Genomic DNA, 22,336 nt, shown 5'->3' with positions numbered 1-22,336 from the left:
TGCACAAAAATGGCATTGTGCACACTCTTCACTATATCCATGTACACTGCTTTTTTCTCATAAATTAGAAAAATTTCACGAAAATGCATGAAAATTTTGTGAATCTTTAAATCCTGTAAAAAGGAAGGACATATATGAAATTACCTGATCGCGAAAAGTATATACCCTTTCCAAGGATGAACATTTGCACGTATAAAATAAATAAAATATCCAAAAACTTTTAAATCTAAATTATCTATTATAAATGTCACCAACAAATTCATAACGCAAACATTAAAAATGGTTGCAAATACTTAGTGTCAAATACTTAAATTATTGCCATGCACGTTTACTTCCACTGAAACGTATACAAAATTCCTACAAACATATAATTCACAAAATAACTATCATTTAATTAAAATATAATTAAATTCAAAAACACTACTTAAAATATAAATAAGCACATACATTAAATTAATAAAAATTAGCTTACAATCCTAATTACTTTAAACTAAATCATTGCTAATAACAATTTTCCAATAATACCATATTACTTTATTTACTCCTTACATTTAGAACAATGGATAAAAATAATATCCTCAAATAATTAAAAATACTAACTTACCTAATCTTCTTCAGAATCTTGATTACGTAGCGGATAAACTTTTCTTGGCTGATCTTTGGAATATGGTAACTGGTAGTTTGGCGACATTTTGGAGGCGTTAAAGGTTACTACCTAGCACTTTGGTAATAATGTGAGAAGTAGTCAGTTCCGATTACGCATTATTTTGTGTGAGGGAAATGAGAGATCATGAGATATGTCATGTGATATTAATGGACGAATTACAGTTCTTTAATCGGAAAAGGGGGGAAATTTGGAAAAATATCTGTGGCAGTATATTATTTTGTATTAAGCTTCATTGTGTGCTGTGTGAAGTAGTGCTGATTAATTTTCGGATTGAATGGCTCTGTCTAAAGTGAATTCTAGATTTTTAATGCGTTTATCTGATAATTCAAAAGACTTGGTTGAGTGGTGTATGAGTGTAGGTTTAATTGCACATAAGTATGAATGTCCAAAATGTGGGAATGAAATGAGATTGTGTGAAAGGAAGGATATTACTGATAAGTTTGAATGGCGGTGCAAGAAATCTGGTGAAAATGGACATTTTGTGAAACGGAGTGTAAGGAAGGGTATGTGGTTTGCTGAAAGTCGTTTGAGTATGGGTGAAATTTTATTGATTTCTTATTATTGGGTGAATAGATTGCCAGTTGACTACTGGATTTCGGATTTAGAAATTAGCAGTAGTACTGCAGAGGATTGGAATTCTTTTTGTAGGGAAGTGTGCATGGAATTTTGCGAAAATGATATGGGTATGCTTGGTCGTATGAATGTTATTGTGGAAATTGATGAAAGTAAGTTTGGGAAGCGGAAGTATCAGAGAGGTAGGAGAGTGGAAGGAAAATGGGTGTTTGGTGAGATTGAAAGGGGTAGTAATAAGTGTTTTTTTAAAGTTGTGCGAGATAGAAGTAAAGATTGTTTATTAAGTTTTATTAAAGAATATATTCTACCGGGTACAATAATCATTTCTGATTGCTGGAAATCGTATGAATGTTTGGAGGATGAAGGTTTTAAACATCTTGCTGTGATCCATAAATATTATTTTAAAGATCCTAAAACAGGTGCACATACCAATACTATAGAGGGCACGTGGAGTGCTATAAAAAGCGCCATTCCGAGGCATTGTGATAAAGAGAATTTTGCTTTTTATTTAGCGGAGGAAGTGTGGAGGAAAAATTCGCCGAAAAAATCTTTCAATAATTTTATTCAATCAATTATAAAAATGTATCCACCACGTAAGAAGATTCTGAAGAAGATTAGGTAAGTTAGTATTTTTAATTATTTGAGGATATTATTTTTTTAAGTATTGTTCTAAATGTAAGGAGTAAATAAAGTAATTTGGTATTATTGGAAAATTGTTATTAGCAATGATTTAGTTTAAAGTAATTAGGATTGTAAGCTAATTTTTATTAATTTAATGTATGTGCTTATTTATATTTTAAGTAGTGTTTTTGAATTTAATTATATTTTAATTAAATGATAGTTATTTTGTGAATTATATGTTTGTAGGAATTTGGTATACATTAGAGTGGAAGTAAATGTGCATGGAAATAATTTAAATATTTGACACTAAGTATTTGTAACCATTTGTAATGTTTGCGGTATGAATTCATTGGTGACGTTTGTAATATAATAGATAATTTAGAGGGGTTGATGTTTACAATATGGTAACTGGTAGTTTGGTGACATTTTGGAGGCGATGAAGGTTACTACCTGGGACTTTGGTAATAATGTGAGCAGTACTCAGTTCCGATTACGTATTATTTTGCGTGAGGGAAATGAGAGATCATGGGATATGTCATGTGATATTAATGGACGAATTACGGTTCTTTAATCGCAAAAGGGGGGTTAATCGGGAAAAAATGTGGAAATTTTGTATTTAGCTTTATTCTGTGTTGTGTGAAACAGTGTTGTTTAATTTTTGGATCCCATGGCCCTAACTAAAGTGAATTCGAAATGGGTATTTAGGCATTGTGATAAAGAGAAGTTTGCTTTTTATTTAGCGGAGGAAGTATGGAGGAAAAATTCGAAGAAAAAATCTTTCAATAATTTTATTGAATGAATTAGAAAAGTGTATCCGCCACGTACTGAAAGATTCTGAAGAAGATTAGGTAAGTTAGTATTTTTAATTATTTGAGGATATTATTTTTAAGCATTGTTCTAAATGTAAGGTGGAAAGGAATTTGGTATTATTGGGAAAATTGTTATTAGCAATGATTTAGTTTAAAGTAATTAGGATTGTAAGGTAATTTTTATTAATTTAATGTATGTGCTCATTTATATTTTAAGTAGTGTTTTTGAATTTAATTCTATTTTAATGAAATGATAGTTATTTTGTGAATTTTATGTTTGTAGGAATTTGGTATACGTTTAAGTTGAAATAAACGTGCATGGAAATAATTTAAATATTTGATACTAAGTATTTGTAACGCTTGCGGTATGAATTCGTTGGTGACGTGTATAATGTAATAGATGATTTAGAGGTAAAAGTTTTTGGATATTTTATTTATTTTATATGTGGAAATGTTCATATTTGTAAAGGGTAAATACTTTTTCACGATCAGGTAATTTCATATATGTTCTTTTTACCGGGTTTAAAGATTGAGAAAATTGTCATGTATTTTCGTGAAATTTTTCTAATTTATGAGAAAAAAGCAGTGTACATGGATATAGTGAAGAGTGTGCGCAATGCCATTTTTGTGCAATTCTGGGATGTTTTTTTAAGTAAAAATAAGTCGACGTGTACATGGTTTAGTGATATTTTAATTAAATGATAGTTATTTTGTGAATTTTATGTTTGTAGGAATTTGGTATACGTTTAAGTTGAAATAAACGTGCATGGAAATAATTTAAATATTTGATACTAAGTATTTGTAATGCTTGCGGTATGAATTCGTTGGTGACGTGTATAATGTAATAGACGATTTAGAGGTAAAAGTTTTTGGATATTTTATTTATTTTATATGTGGAAATGTTCATATTTGTAAAGGGTAAATACTTTTTCGCGATCAGGTAATTTCAGATATGTTCTTTTTACCGGGTTTAAAGATTGAGAAAATTGTCATGTATTTTCATGAAATTTTTCTAATTTATGAGAAAAAAGCAGTGTACATGGATATAGTGAAGAGTGTACACAATGCCATTTTTTTGTGCAATTCTGGGATGTTTTTTTAAGTAAAAATAAGTCGGCGTGTACATGGTTTACGTGTATGTGTTATTTTGAAAAACGCGTAAGGAGTATGGTATTGTGCACTTTTTCCCAATTTTGTAGTGAATATTTGTCATGATTAAGCAGTTTTGTTTGATAAAATTTCTAGCATAAGTGTAATTCGGCTAGTAGATTGTTGGAAGAAGTGTTCAGTAGATAAGAAGAAAATAAACATGTCTTTACTTCGTGAAGACAAAATGGCGGCGGGGAAAAAAAATAGAGGGTTGCTGTAGCAGAGTTGGTTGCCAAATTTTCGCCAAAAAATCGCCAAGTTACCATAATCCAAAGATCAACCCTTTTCTTATTTCCTCCGCTAAATAAAAAGCAATCGTATGTGCGCCTGTTTCAGGATCTTTCAAATCATACTTATAGTTCACAGCAAGGTACCAGGTAAAATAAATTAACTTAATAAGCAATATTTACTTCTATCTCGCACAATCTTAAAAAAACACTTATTACTACCCCTTTCAATCCCACTAAATACCCATTTCGAATTCACTTTAGATAGGGCCATGGGATAAAAAAATTAACTAACACTGTTTCGCACAACACAGAATAAAGCTAAATACAAAATTTCCAGATTCCCCCCTTTTCGGATTAAAGAACTGTAATTCACCCATTAATGTCACGACATATCTCATGATCTCTCATTTCCCTCACACAAAAAAATGCGTAATCGGAACTGAGTACTTCTCACATTATTCCCAAAGTCCTAGGTAGTAACCTTTATCGCCTACCAAAATGTCGCCAAACTACCTGTTACCATATTCCAAAGATTAGCCCATTTAAAATGATGATTTAAAATCAATAAAATTCCAAAATCTGGAATCACCGAATTCCTGACAATTCTGGATCTCAGACTTTGTACTGTATATCACTTTGAAATTTTTAAAATAAGATTATAAAAGCAATAGTTATTCATACCTAGAATGGATAGCAAGTTCTTCATTACATAGAACTTCATATGTCTTTGCACAGGCTTCTAAAACATCGGTGTCATTGTGTCGTTCAACTATCTCGTGTATCAGTTTTAGCAAACTATCCAAATTCTTTTCTTGGCGACTCGTCGTGTAAATTTCCAATTCAAAATACTGGGGAATGAGCATTAAATTAGCTATTTTTTCAGCATCAGCAAGATATTTGGCAAGTAAAGAAGGTAATGTCATTATAAAATGTTCAGTCAATTTTATGCGATCATCTGATACTTGCTTCAGCTCTTTTACAGAAGGCTGCTTCCTATTAGGGCCTCTTCCTACAGGAGGTTCACCTGTTGCAGCTTGTTTAACACAGCATACCATTATTTCAATTAATGAGGTCTCCTGACGGTCATCCAATGGTTCCTCTTGAGGTCCTGGTTCTTCTAAAAGTAAATCTGTCATGCACTCCCAATCTTTCATCATAGGATTGCTTTCAATTAAACTATCAACAAGGTAAGCACCATGTTCATGTAGTTCACTTTCAATAAAAAACTGAACCAAATCCCTTATCAGAGGTGTATTTATAGAACGTTTCTTTCCCCTTTTTGTTCTTAATCCTTGAACAGCTTCCTCATCAGGTTGAAACAGTCGTTCATTCAAAAACTCACCAGCTGCTTGAGCAACTGCTCTGTGCGAAGAATATACAAGTTCATACACATGTTCACAGTCTTTATCTGTTAGAATTTCACGATGATATTTATGGATACTAATTACAAGTTTAACAGCATGAACAGCAACATCGTACTCCTTATCTAGAGTCATAGCAACTATCCTGTCTTTAAATTTGTTTGTAAATAATTCCATTTTACTGGTAAGTTCTTCAGCTCCATAAAGAGGTAATAAAGCTTGCAAGCACTTCAAACGAGTATCACCCACTTTGTCATGCAAAGTCCAACCTATGTATTTCAAGTAACTGTCATCAAGAAAATGCTGGTGAAATTTCTTCATCCATTGCCCGATTTCGTACATGCAGATAGAACGTATTTCTGGAAGAGTATCTCTGTACCTATGTACAAAAACACTTTTAAACATATATGTCAACATATTCTTTATCTCTTCCATGTTCTCTTCTAATTCTTGCCGTTTACTCAAAAGCATTTCAAGTCTTTCAGTGGCTCTCTTATCACGATTTTTCTGTCTCTCAGCTTCATACTGCCGTTGAGTGTTATCCAGATTTATGCTCAGATTTAATGCTACATCAACAAGAGCAGTCATCAATTTCATTGCAGCTAATGTTGCTGTATGCCGAAAGGCTCGAACCTGAGAGTCTGAAAGACCAGTCAGTAAAGATATAACATTATCCATCAGATATTGATCATATATGATACTATACTGACATTGACGAACCATAACTTGAACAAATTCGCAAAAATTCGTTCGGAATTTTTTCCACTGAGGCCCACTCATAATAAGTGGATAATCTCCACTTTCTTCTTCAAATTCTTCAGTCATTTTACGAATAATCTGAGCATGTTCCATAGTAGCTTGCATTTGGGGTGTAATACGTCCTTTGCACCCAGCGCATTGTATAAAAAATTGCATAAGATCCAATAACGCGATATCACGATCTTGTTTGTAAGCTTCTATCCAGTCGTCAACTACACATTGCAATGCACTTCTGCCTTGCTTTACAACTTCAAATAAACTATTCGGATCGTCCGTAGGAGAGTCTTGTACAGCCCGTCGACCACCTCTACCTCCTCTACCGCGAGGCCCACCACGACCTCTTCCAGCTACACGTCTACGTTTATTTCTAATTCCTCTAAATCCTGTTTCCTCAACATGAAAATCTAAAACTTCATTAGGTTCGTGAAGATCTCCAGCTGGAAATATATCATCTGCATCAACTTCAATATTCTGCTGTTCTCCACAATCTTCCTCACTCAATCTGCCTCTTTTTCGCGCCATTGGAGTGCGCAACGATACCTGAATTCTATCTCTAATCAAAGAGTATCAAAGTGAAATACAAAATGTAAACAATTCCTACTCGGTGAATACAAAACAGTACATTTATGCAAATTCAAAAACTGATATTAACTTCCAAGATTTTACATTCCAGAATCAAATTCTAAAATTGTGACATTTAACCACTCCAAAACTCACAACAAACAAGTCGAATCTTGTTGCCAACTTTATAGATCGCCATTTTCTTCTGCGGAAGGCATTAAGTATACATTACAATTTTATCATTTAAAACTTAAATAACTAAATTAAAAATGAGGAGTTTTATAACACTTCTTTCAAATATGAAAATCTATACGCAAGTTTAATTTTATAATTATTTAATTTGCAACTAAAAATATGGAGTCAATTGTTCAATAAATCTGGCAATAAAATAAATTTAGCGCGGTTTACGTAATTACAAGTTTAGCGGGAATTTGTGTTTGCAAAATTTGGTGAAGTATTATTTGTTATTAAATTCATGTACCTCATTATTAGGAAATATGACACTTGAAGATCTTGCTGAAGCTGATATTCTTGCAACGTGCAATGCATTGGGAGTTGAAATTAATGGTGCTTATGAGAAAGGTTCAGACACCGTAGAGTGTTTAAAAGATTTGTTGCGATATCTTCGAAAGGATGATGATAATTTTTCCATTTTACGATATCTTGGATCTCTTCATTTATTGCAAACCGATCTTTTGCCACTAATAAAGCGTTATAATCATAATAGTGAAATTTTTAATTTTACTCTCAGACTCCTAGTGACTCTTACTAGTCCGGCAATTTTGTTGTTTCAAGATGAACTTCCTGAAGATAAACTTACATGGAACGTATATTTACAATTAATTTCTTATCTTCAGGAGTATAAAAGAGCTTTTCTAGATGTAAAAGTCTGGGAAGCTCTGTCAGAGAATTTAAAAGAGCTTTTAAAACAAAGGCCAATTGAACGTAATGAGGAAGAAAATTTAACTATAGAAAGGATTTTAATCGTTATTCGTAATATTCTTCATATTCCACCAGATGAAAAATCATTAATTCGAACAGATGATGATATCAATTTGCATGACAAAATTTTAGACAATTTGCATGAGTCAAAAATTAATTTTTTTCTTTTATATTTAGCTGCAAATGAAGATGAATATGAATACTGTTTACATGTATTAGAAATTATTTCTTTGATGTTTCGTGAACATACAGCTGAAGTCCTTGCTACTGCTAATGAACAGCGTTCAGCAGAAGAGAAAGAAAAGGATCTGAAGACCTTGCTTGCCGCTCGTCAAAGGGAGCAAAATATCAAGTTAAAAAAAATACAAGCATTGTGTGTTTCAAGATTTTCTGGTGTTTATCATGTGAAACATATGAAATCCTTGAGTGAAAATGATTACATATCACATAAATTAATAAATAATGTAAATGATGTGAAGTTTGATATTCAGAAAAATGCCAAAAGAAAACCAAAGAATAGACTGCCTGCTAAAGATTTCACTGAAACGAGACGTTCCACATTACGAATTAGATTACTCCTCAAGAACTTTTGCATTGAATTTTTAAAGACTTATAATAAATTAATGGAAGCTGTAAAGCGCAGGTTATTTCGTCAAAATGCAGATGAAAATGATGATTCTTTCTATTTATGGGCAATACGTTATTTTATGGAATTTAATCGCCGTTATGATTTTCAGCCAGCTTTTGTTAGTGAAACCATCTCAATGCAAATATTTCATCATATTCAAACTCAGATTACTAATTATCAAGAGATGATGTTATCAGATAAAAAAAAGACTAATATATGGTCTAAACGAATGCAGCTAGGAGTAAGTGCATATAAGGAATTACTCGAAACACTCCGAATGATGGAAAGATCCCATGATGCAGCTATTAAGCATAATGCTGATATTATAATCAGTAGAGTATTTTATGTTATTGAATATCGAGAAATGCTTCTGTCACTACTCTCTCATTATGATGAAGTTAAATTTCCTTTATCATATTTGTCAGAACTAGTTGAAAGTGCACATCTTTTTTTAAAAATGCTAGAAAATCATTCAAAAAGGCATTCAGCAATAATTGTTCAAAAGAAAAAACGAAAGGTAAAAAGGAGGAAAAAAACTAAGACTAATGCCCCATTAGAATCAAAAAATACAGAAGAACATTTACATAAAGAGTGGGATAGTGTTGCCAGTGATCTGTCGGCAGCTGTTCAAGGTAGACGAAAAATTCCCACAGATATAACTCCTTTTGATGGAGCATCGGAAACAACTTTTGAAGAACAAAAAGAAGAAGCCGTTTATAAAATTCGAGATGCTCTTGTTTCAAAAGAAGTTGAAAATGCTGTGGGTTTACTAAGAGCTGCTAGAGAACTTTGGCCTGAAGGAAACTGTTTTGGTGCACCAGAAATTGATTCAGAAGATGAGTTTCTTGTGCTAAGAGAAATATTTTTATCAAATCTTGAAAGGAATGGGAGTGAAAAAAATGGTGAGCAACCTGAAGAGTCAGACAGAGATGAAGAAGAGGCAGAAGAAGAATCTACTCAAAGAATAGCAGAACAACCATTAGACTTGAATGATGTTTATAAAAAATATACCTCACCAAAAATTGTGCAAGCTTGTTGTTTATTGTTAGCCAATTACCAAAAAAACACCACTCAGACCAATATATGTCTTATTAAACTTCTTCATCGTATTGCTTGGAACTGTAAAATGCATGCTGTTTTTTTTCAAGCTACAGTATTCGTGACTTTTCAGAAGATATTCAATGATCCAGATTCTAATCAAGATCCCATTATTAAAGAATTTTATCGTTTTGCTAAATATATTGTGAGAAAATTTTTTGAAGTAGCTGCAAAAAATAATAAGATTTTTGTAGAAATGTTGTTCTGGAAAGGTCCCAGAGAAGCATATGAATTAGAAGAAGGATATGGTACAGGAAGTAGTTTTGCTTCAAAATCAGCTTGGACAGAAGATGAAGAGGAAGAATTAAGGTATCTCTATGAAGAAAACAAGAATATTCATATTGAAGGTCAAGATGTTGCAGATATTATTCTTGCATCTATGGGTAAAAAAAGAACCAAAATTCAAATTATTTTGCAACTGAAGAGGTTAGGTCTTATACAAAGTGCTAAAGATTTGAAACCTCATCTCAGAAAAGAATGGCAAGAAGCTGAAATAATAGAACTCCAGCACCTGTTTGAAGATCACAAGGGTTCAAATGATGTAATGGGCAAACTTTTAAATAACCTTTCCATAAAACGGTCACGAAAAGCTGTTGTTGAAAAGTTGCTAGAGTTAAATCTAATTCAAGATCGTAAAGAAGTTTTGAAAAAAAGATCTAAAAAGCACAGGAATGGAAGACAAAGTGATTCTGACTCAAATTCAGGTGAAGAGGGTAATGATGATTCTTTTATAAATGATGATGAACCAGAAGTTGATAATGAAAGAAATAAGAAACAGAGAAATAAAGCTAATATTGATTCTGAATCAGATGATGGTGAGAGTGAATTGAATTTCTTCAACATGTTGAGGGCAGAACGTAGAGAAAATGATGATAACAATGTACTAGAAGTATGGGATGAACAAGAAATAATTGAACTGCATAGATTATATGAAGAGAATGCAGATACTGAATATACTGTTGATAATATTTTAAGTGCTATGATATCGAAACGATCTAAACAAAGTGTTGTAAAAAAGTTAACTGAATTAGGATTAATAAAAGGTAAGAAGAAAATTGAAAAAAAGAAGTTAGACACCAATGATCAGAATCAAGATATGATATCCTTTGAGAATTTAGGAGTTGAAAATGAGCATTGTAGTACTGATTCAAATGCTGTTGAGGATACTGATGAACTTTTACCAATTAGAACTTGGAAAACAAAACAACGAATAATGTCAGATTCTTCTTCTGATGAAGATGATAGTGTTCCTCCTCGTAAAAATTCTGATTTGCGAATGAAAAAACAAAAAAGTTCTGTTCAGCTAAATGCTGATAAAAAGAACAAAAATAAAAGGCCATCTAAAGTATGGGATGAAAAAGAAATAATTGAACTGCATAAACTGTTTCAAGAAAATACAGGTTCTGAAGATATTATGGGCAATATTTTAAATGCCATGACTGTGAAACGACCAAAACTAAGTGTTATAGAAAAACTAATAGAAATAGGACTAATAAAAGATAAAAAGGAAGTTAGAAAAAAAAGAAAAACAAAACTGGAAGGCAATAGTAAAAGTAAAAAATCTGTTACTTCAACTTCACAGATCGAAAATTGCAATGATGAGCATTCGGCTTCTAATTTTTTATCTGAATTGCAGAACGCAGATGAAGTTTCACAAATTAAAAAGGTTCGAAAGCAGCAAATGGTGTCAGATTCATCTGATGATGAAAGTTTGCCATTAAGTAAAGCACATAGTTTATCTAAGCAGAAACCTAGAAAAAAAGCTGTAATTAAAGCATGGGATGAACAAGATATTGTACTCTTGCATCATTTATTCCAGGAAAAGCAAAATTCGAAAGATATGATAGGAGAAATCTTGAACAATTTAACAGTAAAAAGATCTAGATCAAGCATTATAGAAAAGCTACTAGAAATGCAATTGATAAAAGATAAAAAAGAGGTCAGAAAGCAACGGGAATCTAAAGAGTCTTCTAGTAAGGAGAAGAAAAAGGACTACAGATCAGCTGCAAAAAGTAAAGTAAATGAAAAAAAGGGTGCGAAACCCCAGAGTTTGAAAAGCGTGTCCTCGGAGTCATCAGAAGATGAAAGTCTGCCATTAAGTCTTATTATTTCAAGTTCATCTTCCGAGATACAGAAAACTTTACAATCTAATGAAATTAATCTTGAAAAAGAAGAGAATTCAGATAGCAATAACATAAAACTGGATTTAATTCAAGAAAATGGTTTTATTTCATCTTTGGCCCATGTTTTAAAATCCGATTCTGACAAAACACGGATGAATGCTGTCATTAATCAATCATTTATTGAAGAGCCTGCTGCATCTGTTAATTTAGAAAATAATGATAATGTTTATGAATCGGAGGATGATGAGGTGGTGCTTTCTAAAAGAAAAAGACCAAGAATTGAAGATAGTGATGAATCAGATGATAAATTTACTACAACCAAGCCTATTAGTGCATCTGCAGTTAATATAACTGAGTTAGAGAATCCAATAATAAATGATTTACAAGATGGTGAGAATGCAACAAATTTCAAACCAAAACGAAAGCGACTTCAAGTATTGGTAGATAGTGATGATTCTGAATAATTTTCATTTTATTTTGAAGCATTAAGCTACTCATTTTTACATTTATATCAGAAGCTTATCTCTCATATTGTAGAATTTCACTAGCTCATTAAAGCACATTTATTTTAGATGCAATTTGTAATGAATGGATCTCTATGGAAGTCTTTTATGTTTGTATATATTTTGTTATATGAGAATTTAATTCTGATAGCCTTTAATTTCATAATAATTGTTTAATAATAGAAGTAATATTAATAGGAAATCGTCGATGAACCGCGAGCTTGGCGAGTAAAAATGCAACGGCGCCAACGGGTTCTCTGCGGATGAAAACCCTATTAATATTATGTATGTAAATAATGTGATATAATTCAAGATTTGAAAATAAATAGGAATGGTTAAATTATGTTAAAATATACGGAAGCACTTCCGCAGAGAACCCGGTAAATGTAAACATCCCCAACTTTGGCGATAATAGTTCAAACCTGGTAACCCATCGGATATATCCTATTCCCTTGTTCGAAGTATGCAACCACTCCTTTTGCGTTTATTTTGTTGAATTATCACTGTCTTTGTTCACATTTGCAGATTTATATTATTCTTCTCTTATTTATTATTATTTTTTCTGAATTTTTTAACAACGAATAAATAGAAATATTTTCGTATATAGATGCCGGTTCTCGGTTCGGGATGAATGCTAATTTGTAACACGGCTGTTCACGTTGTGTTCTTAATTATGAACAGCTCTAAGAACCATGAGGTTTCCAACGTCTAAAGTAATTTGTTATCGTAGACTGCAAAAATGTGCATTTTAAATAATTAAGTAATGCTTTTATTTTTATTATTGGTTATTGTCATCTAAAATTCTGAGAATAAATCAATTTTTATGGCGTAAAATTTAAACAAGATAATATATTGTTAATGCTTTTAACCTTTCAGAGGATGGCAGGTGTGACATAAATAGATGATTAAATTGAAATAAAAAAATATTATTGATTATCTAGGATGACAGAATAGTTTGATGCATCACCATGGTCATCAAAATTAGCAAACCACTGCTGGAGTAAGGAATATATTGTTTTCTGTCTTAAGTGGAATTTAAGACAAATTTTTTTCGTTTAACCGGTTAATTGCAGTATATTATTACTAATTTATATTTTTAAATGAATTTTTATTTCCGTTATAAATACTCTTATGCTTAATATATTCTTTTCTGTGCTAACTTGAATTTAATACAATTTTCGTATATCACGTTTAACCGGTTAGTTTTACATCTACATGCTTATTATCTGTGAATTTTTACTACAATATTCTTAATATATTGTTTTATCTGCTAACTTGAATTTACATGCACTAAAAATCACAATTACGGCTCGGATTTACTGCGGATGAAAACCCAAATATACCTTTATCAACAGTATCATATCATATGTTACATGTAATTGCAAACAAAGCAGAAATAATTTTAATAAATTGCAGCATTATAATGCATTTAAATTAAATATTTTTGTCCTCTAATTTTTTTCACATTGTGTTTCTGATGCTTCATAGCCTATGTTTTATTTCATAAAACTCTTATACATCCTAAATAGTGTGACTACTTGAGTGCAATTTTGATAAAATATTATAGAATATTATTTTGCATATTGTGCTTTGGCAACATTTTATATTCCATAACATTTTAATGATTTTGATTGTTGTTTGTCTTATTCATTATCCCCCCCCACGCACACACATACATTAAATTCTAAGCAGATGCCATATTTGGAATAAACCCACTGCAAAACTGTTCAGAGAATTGTAAAAGTGGCATATTGGTGTGATACATAAAATACATTAACAGTATTAGTATAGCTCAGGGTTTCTTAAACTTCAAAGTAAAATTAATGTTTCTATTATAAAAGAATTCATCAAAACACTTTCATTTTTTCTTTGCCTGTCTTATCTTACCTTTATTTATTTTTAGATGCATTATGTAAAAATATTTAATTGTAAATTTAATATAATAGATTAAAGAAATATCAAAATTGCTAAAATTTTTGGCGACTTGGAGTAGCAACCCACCGTTTAAGAAACTCTGGTGTAGATTATTCTAAAGTACAATAATTTATAATTGATGCTTGCTGTATGTATAGCTATTATGAGTATTAACTATTATGGGCCTTACTGTGTATTGTTGTAATGAAATAAAAAAAAAATTTATAATTATATTTTTAAAAAGTAAAAAATTAAATGTTGTCTTTAATTTCATATGGTAATTTACCTATATATAATACACATGTAAAATTATAGGCTGTAAATTATTTTTCATAAATGATATATTTCTTGCAGTGTTAATAAAACATCCTGTGATTTTTTTTCCCTCTTATGTATGATATGTTATTTAATTCCTCTAAATTTTTGGTACGTTTGGGAAACTTACGTAGCAAATTTTTTTAATTAAACTATTTGAAATGGAATAAAATCATAAAATAAATTTCATCTTAGATTTTTATCACCACTCTTTCATGAATTTTATGCTGATGATTTTCAGTTTATAATTTATTTTTATTTATGCATTTTGTACTTTATAATGGTGAGAAAATTCAGTGTTATGTGGATGCCATGTTTGGAATTTTAAATCTTGATTATGTTCCACGTTAATAGTGTATGTTTTAATGATATCTATGTGTAGTATGAGCAAATAAGGCTGAATTCACAAGTGAGGTGCTACACCTTTTTTAAACAATAAGGTAAAGGGAAAAAAAAAGTACAGGTTGGTCCTTTAAAAAAATTAAAAGCTACTTTAAATATCAAAAGAACAAAACAAAAATTACACATTTTCAAAAGAAAACAAATAAAGAAGAGTTCTAATAATTAAGTTTCTTGGGAGAAGGGGTGATTTTTCTTACTTTATATTAAATGTAATTTTATTAATTTATAGCTGTCTTCTGTACTACTATTAGTGAGATATTGTTCGCCACCTCTTAGAAATTTAAATGTTTTGGATTTTCTATTAAGAAAAAGTTGCTTTTAGAAGATATGTTTAAAAGAACTATTATTTGCACCCAGAATGATGCAGTAGTAGCAACGGGAGGTATACCTAATGTAATTCACAAAAGGATATTATTTCTTAAAACTTGCCTTTATGTGCTTTGCCATATTCAGGTAGCCTAAAAACTTCTAATGATAATATGTAACTAATTTTAAAAAATGATGTTACATAGTATGAAAATAATAAAAAGTAAAAGAAGATGTAAAATGCAGAATTGAAACCATGTTTATTATTAAAAGACAATAAATTTAAAGAAACACTAGTATATTATACGATTACTGTGAAATCAAATTTATTTTCCCAGCCCATAAGTTTTCATTATATATATATTTTCATAAATAGAGAAGTAGTTAAAGTCAAAGACCTCTGTACTGTCTAGGATATACAATAATCCCCCTTCATGAACTCACTTAAGACAAACACTCAGTTAACATGAACAAAATTTCGGTTCTGGCAGCAATTTGCATAATCTCATAAGAAGTTTTATCAGTTAGCACAAATTACAAACTAGTGTTTAGGTTTTAGCGTCATTAACTTTTTTTTAAATGTTCTAAGTTTTTCATATATTTTCCCTGTTGTTTCTCTGTTAAAGTACATTCAGGAATGTTTCTTCCTGTTTAATTGAAAACCTCACTGAATACACTGTATTTTTTAAACTATAGGCAATTGCGGCCATTGTTTCATCAATAAGCAACAAATGCAATTTCATATTCAGATGTACTTTTTTATTCTTTAAAAATCAGCTAATACAATTAATGTTAAATCTTGAATAATTCGTAATTAGTTAAAATTACTTACTCTCTCTTTCTTCCAATGTTTTCAGGGTGAGTTAATATCTTCTCTTCTTTCTAAAACTAAGTATGATATGCAGTACAAAGTCCTTAATCCAGACGTCTATAATCCGGACCTCAAAGCCACAAACTTTACGTATGTGCGTAAAGAATGCGCGTAATGTATGCTTTAGTATGTGCGTAAAGAAGTTGTATGCTTTACGTATGTGCGTAAAGAATGCGCGTAATGTATGCTTTACGCATGCGCGCGTTGAAAGAAATGTTTAATAAAGTAAACAAATAAATATTAAGCTCTTTTTTTTTTTTTTTTTTTTTTTTTTTTTGTAAAATTTGATACCCTTTCGATCATAATTGCTCTTTATTTCATGAATTACGGTTTCATATTTTTAATTGTATAATTTCTGCATGCCATCTATTATCCGGAATCGCCAAAGTCCCGACGAGTCCGGATTACAGACTTTGTACTGTATATACTAAATGAATAAGTTTTTAAGAGTTTGTTAGTGTAGATGACTATGATGCTGTGAGTGCTCCAGTTGAATCTGATGTGAAATTAAGGAGGAAATTATCATTTCACCTACCTACCAAGAATTGTTACATGCCATGGTTACTTTAGAATATTTTGCTGCAACATCCAAATTGACCACTAGTTTTACAGAAGCCGTGAGTAAAGTTGGGCACAAAATTACCAAGAATTTTCATTCGCATTTGCAACAGCACTAGATGTAGGAATTTTACACAGAAAATGATTGTGAATATATTCTTTAAAATTACAGTGCAGTAATTAATGCAGTACTGTACTTTAATAACAAGTATAATAGATTCAGTCCTAAATTGAAATCACTCAGCTAGATGAGGCTGTTATAATTAGCAGTAGTTATTTAGTATATGTAATGGTAATTACCTATGTTGTTTATTTGGTAATTAAATCATGTATTTATTCTATAAAGTATGATAAATAAAATCCTTCCTGACATTCTGCAATTTCATCTACTTGATTAACTGATTATGAGAACCTATCACATTTTAGAGTAAAAATTTTGTATTAAAAAAAAGGTTTTATTTTTCAGTAAATACAGTATATCCTAACTGACAGTTCTGCTCCCAGTTTTTAATTTTTAGGTAAAGAATAGGAAAATGTTTCTCAACAGTAAATGAAAAATTTATTCAATTAAAAGGTACAACTCTGATAAACGCCCTAATTTCACCAAATGTGACGATATGTGTTTTGCGCTGGTTTTTGGCGCGATTGCGTGTTGTGTGGTAACCATATCGACGTTGAAAAGTCTTTTGGTGGAGTAGTTTCTTAATTGCTAGTTGGTTCGTGTCACAAGCGTCTAGCCCCTCAGACGCTAGTTTCCTCCTGGTTCCTCCCTGAACATCTGCGCATGTCGTCATTTTCCTGAAGGCGCCTCGTATTTACTATTATTTACTCTCAAGGAGGTTAAAAATCCTTGTTTACTCTGCTCTTTGACTGCTGTGGTAGCGTGTGATCGCTGATACAGTTCTCTTTTTTTTTTATTTTGCTTCGATTATTATATCTTCTGCACAAAATCAAGAAAAACTGCCCATTTCAGAGCCAAATACTTCTGTTTCCTCAGAAGGTGTTTTTGATTCTAAATCGAATCAAAATCAGGAAGGAATAACCGTGTGCGATAATTCCAATTGTGGTATGTCTGATAATTCTGATTGTGTTGCGAGTGATATGGTTCATTGTGCAAATGATTTTAGTATAGCTGAGAGTAATTTTGTTTGCTGTGATTGCTTAAAACTTTCAACTATAGATACAATTTGAAACGCCATGCATATAAATTTCATTACAATAATACTACATTAATTGAGTCTCTGAAAACTAAGTTCTAATAGTATGGTTGATTGTGCAAATAATTTTAGTGTGGCTGAGAATAATTTTGTATGCTCTGATTGCTTAAAAACGTACCAAAATAAATGCAGTTTGAAACGCCATACCAACACATTACACTCTAATAATACTACATTATTTATTCTTTAAAAAGTGGTCGATCACCAAGCTACAAATATGAGGACTGCTATCTGAAATTTAGTGACCTAAAAAATTGGAAATATCATCAAAATAAAATTCATACTTCTAACAGGTAATTATGTGTGTCCTGTATGTTATGCTAATTTTGAAAAGCGAGAAATAATATTTCATTTCAATAATGTTCATGATGTTGATTTGAATCATACTGAGCTGGAATTTAATTCATTTGATGATTTTTTGGCATAGAAGGCAGAAATTGAAAATAATACGAAGTCAAAATTTCTTATGGAGTAAGCGTATTTAATATACATTGTGTAATGCCACTGTTCAGCAAATTTTATATCAGAAAGTAAAGGTTTGCTTCACTTAAAAATCCTTGATAGCAATAAAATAAATGCATATTGCCCAGCTGAATTAAAAGTAACAGAACATACAGATGGCAAATGTATAGTGTCATATCAGAAAAATAAGGCCACCAGCGGCCGAGCGGTAAAGTCGCTGAACACTGGTAGTTCGCTCCGAGGTTCGAATCCCGCGAACAGACTGGCTGCATGGGCGTTTTCATATTTTGCCCATGTGTAACGTGTATACGAACCAGTTTCCCTTAGAAAGTGCGGTAAAATCCTAGTATACGATGCAGCCTTGGCACAACTTTGAAAATTATTGCCAACACCAAAAATGATCCAAAGAACGTCTATATATATACTATACACACATACTATATATACTATATACATAGTATATACTATGTTTAACTGTATATTTTCTTTGAATGACCCGTTAACTACTCATCGTATATGTCCCATTTTTACTGCTCATCATAAAGTCACCAAAAGTAGCCAAATCCCGTGTGCACCGGATACTAGGATTAAACCGAAAGTGCTCCACGAAGGCATCCCTCCCCTTAGGCAGATAGCCCTCAAGGCTTTGCCATAATCTCACACACACACACATATCAGAAAATACATATTGGGCCTCGGAATGATTTAGGTCACTTATTTTTAACAACAGATGAAATAAAAAATATTGCATCAAAAATAGCAGCAAAAATTTCTCTGGATAATATTTTAGATGAAATTAGAAATTCTCTATGATATGCTGGGCTTGAGAGGGTTCATTTACTTACAAAACAAGATTTACATAACATCAAAAAATCTTTCAATTTGTCTTCTAATTCTGTTAAACATGAAAATGATTAGGTTTCTGTAGATACGTGGGTACCTGAAATGCAAAATTCTGAACATCCATGCATTTCATTTTATAAAACCCAGGGATCAACATAGCATGAGTGAATATTGTACACAATATTCATTTCTAAAAGGAAATAATTTTGTTTTGATAATGATGACAGAAGCACAAAGAGAGATACTGAAAAAATTTAGTTCTGACTTGTATATGTATTGATGGTACACATGGGGTGAATGCATACAGATTTGAACTCGTAACTTTACTTACAATAGATGATTTGTGCCAAGGATTCCCGTGTGCATTTTTAATTTCTAATCCATGTGATCAGCCAGTGCTATCATTTTTTTTTTTTCATGTATTAAAGAAAATGTTGGGCAAATACAACCACAAATATTTATGTCTGAAATGGGTTTACTACAGAAACGTCTTTTTTGTGCATGACATATTGATAGAGCCTGGACAAACAATTTAAAAAAAAAGAAAATCAATGGTGTTGAAAAACATATAAAATTATTAGATCTCTCTTAGAAGAACAAGACATTCATACTTTTCATACACTGACAAAAGCAGCAATAAAATTACTTAAAGAAGATCCTGACACTATTGAATTTGTAAATTACTTTGAAACATATTATTTATAAAATACATTTAGCTGGGCATACTGTTATAGACTTCACAGTGGTGTTAACACAAACATGTACATCGAATGAATTCACTGAACATTAAAATATATTTATTTATCTTCATGGAAAAAATGTTAAGAGATTGGATAACACCATACATGGTATTATGAGATTTGTAAGAGATAAAATGATTAACTGCTTAATCACAGCAAATAAAGTTAAATTAACAAGTAAGATTTGGGTTTTAAGAATCAGACATAAAACAAATGAAACACTATAAGTAATAGAGAATGAGAATGGGTGGTTTGTTTCATCAACACATACAGAAATATACACTATACATAAAAGTAACAAAACTTGTACATGTCCCATACAGTGCACTGGGTGTAATCTATGCATTCAATGATATATAGTCAAAAGTCAATAATCCGGACTTCGGCGATTCCGGATTATAGATCATCAGTTTAAATCTGGTAAAATGGCATGCAGAAATTATAAAATTAAAAATATGAAACCGTAATTTATGAAATTATGATCTAAAGGGTATGAAAATTTACAAAAAAAAAAAAGCTTAATATTTATTTGTTTACTTTATAAGACATTTCTTTCAATGCAAGTTGTTTAAGTTGCTTCGTTTTTTATGTGATAATACATTCTCTTTAATTCTATAAACAGACATAATTTCTTGTTCACTTACAAAGTTCCGCTGTTCAAGTCCTACAGTGTCTCAAAAAAGTAATGGGACACTTGTGCTTTACAAAAGGAAACTGCAATAAAATAAATTTTAAAAACATGTAAAATTTTTTGTGGGTGTGTTTCATACTTAAATTTAGTAACAATTATTACATAACATACATTTTCTCAAAATCTTAAAATATTAATCTAATAAAAATACAATTGTTTAGAACGGAGCAGAAAATGGCTCACTTAAGTGATGGGACACTTACTTTTCCATCAAATATTTATCCAAAAATTTTACTTTTTAAAAGGTTTTAATATTTTGTTGGATTTCCTTTTACTTTTAAAACATGATTTAATCTTCTTGGGATGGATTCGACTAATTTTTTTGTGATTTCTGGAGTGATTTTACCCCATTCTTCTTGAAGCACCGATTTTAATTGTTGTTTTGAAGAAATGGTGTGTTTGCGAATTCTCGATTCCAATTCTTGCCAAATATTCTCTATGGGATTTAATTGTGGAGATTGTGGGGGTGTTTTTATTATTTCAGGACAGTTATACAGCAGCCAGAGTCTAACGTTCAAAGCACTGTGCTTGGGGTTATTGTCCTGGTAGAATTTAAAATCGTTATGAAGGTAAAATTTTCGTGCTGAAGATTTCAAATTTTGATTTAAAATGTCAATATACTTGTACTGATCCATTATACTGTCAATAAAAACAAGATTACCAACTCCAGCGGACGACATACACCCCCATACCATGACTCCTCTTCCACCATGTTTTACTGTTGGCACCAAGTTCTGTTTGCAAAATTCTTCCCTGGGTTTTCTCCACACCAAGATTCTACCGACAGAACCAAATATATTAAATTTACTTTCATCAGCAAATATAACTTCATTCCAGTAATCAGAATTCTTATTTATGTTGGATTCTGCGAAAGCCAGTCTGAGTTTTCTATTCTTTTCACTTACGAAGAATTTTTTCCTGGCTGCTCTACCGTGATATCCAGTAGATCGAATTACTCTTCTAATAGTCTCAGAATTAACAATTACTCCATATAATGCTTTTAAATCAGCAGCAACTTTAGGAGCACTCATTCTTGGATTTTTTTAAAATATTTTGAACGATAATTCGCTTTATTCCATTGAATAGCTTTGATGGTCGGACAGGTCTTCTTTTATCCTGAATCATATGATTCTTTTTATATCGTTTAATGATATTGAAAACTGTTGAATGACTGAAGTTAACTGTTTCAGTAGTTTCTCTAATAGATTTTCCACGTTCAATATGCAAATTAATAACTAATTTTCGAATTCCAGGCAAAGTTTCTTTTCGTTTAGCATTCATGGCTGCACAGAGCTAAAAAAACACAAAAATTCCAAAACAAACTGGAGAGAAATACTGCAGACGATTTTATAAATTATTGGCAATTGCTTTTGAGTAAAAATAAATACCCCAAAAGATATTTTTATTGCTTACTTCAGACGATTTTTGTTGCATAGTACGTAGTGTCCCATCACTTAAGTGAGACATTTTCTGCTCTGTTCTAAGCAATTGTATTTTTAATAAATTAATATTTTAATATTTTGAGAAAATGTATGTTATGTAATAATTGTTACTAAATTTAAGTATGAAACACACCCACAAAAAATGTTTACATGTTTTTTAATTTATTTTATTGCAGTTTCCTTTTGTAAAGCACAAGTGTCCCATCACTTTTTTGAGACACTGTATAATTGCTGTGTCGAGAATACCGACTAATTTGTCAATCGAAATTTTTTGTTTTCAATAACCTCTGTCACTTTCTTCGCTATCGGAAGCGAATTATAATGATGAAGCATTTGATTTAAATCATATCAAAGACGGAGTACATCGAGATGAAATACTACATTGAGTAAGCAATTATAAGCCAAATAAAATAAAAACATCTGCCCTTAAGATAAGGATAGTGTTGACAGATCAACTTCCAATTCATTGCACGCCGCCGCGGCGTTAAAGATAAACAAAGTTTAGATAAACAAACATTAAAGTTTAGATAAACAAACGTTAAAGTTTAGAT

General features: G+C 31.2%; 2 protein-coding genes across 2 annotated transcripts in view; one reads left to right on the top strand and one right to left on the bottom strand.

The window, feature by feature from the left end:
• Positions 1-6,911, bottom strand: part of SA1 (stromal antigen) — a 45,575-nt gene extending 38,664 nt beyond the window's left edge. The window contains exon 1 of the mRNA XM_035369591.2: positions 4,731-6,911. Coding sequence (XP_035225482.1) covers positions 4,731-6,691 — 1,961 coding nt within the window. The 5' untranslated portion in view covers positions 6,692-6,911. The remainder of the gene's footprint in view (positions 1-4,730) is intronic.
• Positions 6,912-7,111: 200 nt separating this feature from the next.
• timeout (circadian regulator timeout) lies at positions 7,112-16,770 on the top strand. Its single transcript, XM_035369590.2, has one exon. It carries the CDS (start codon positions 7,228-7,230, stop codon positions 11,983-11,985), a length of 4,758 nt encoding a protein of 1,585 aa, XP_035225481.2. The 5' UTR covers positions 7,112-7,227; the 3' UTR covers positions 11,986-16,770.
• Positions 16,771-22,336: the final 5,566 nt, after the last annotated feature.

Source organism: Stegodyphus dumicola, chromosome 1, assembly GCF_044657685.1.
Source record: "Stegodyphus dumicola isolate Sdum_Otavi_A_Nest chromosome 1, ASM4465768v1".
Lineage (NCBI taxonomy): Eukaryota > Metazoa > Arthropoda > Arachnida > Araneae > Eresidae > Stegodyphus > Stegodyphus dumicola.
Note: the sequence above shows the minus strand (reverse complement) of the source record. Positions and strands in the feature narration are given on the sequence as shown.

Coding starts and splice junctions, on each gene's coding strand:
- timeout (XM_035369590.2), top strand. CDS start 7,228: ATGACACTTGAAGATCTTGCTGAAGCTGATATTCTTGCAACGTGCAAT.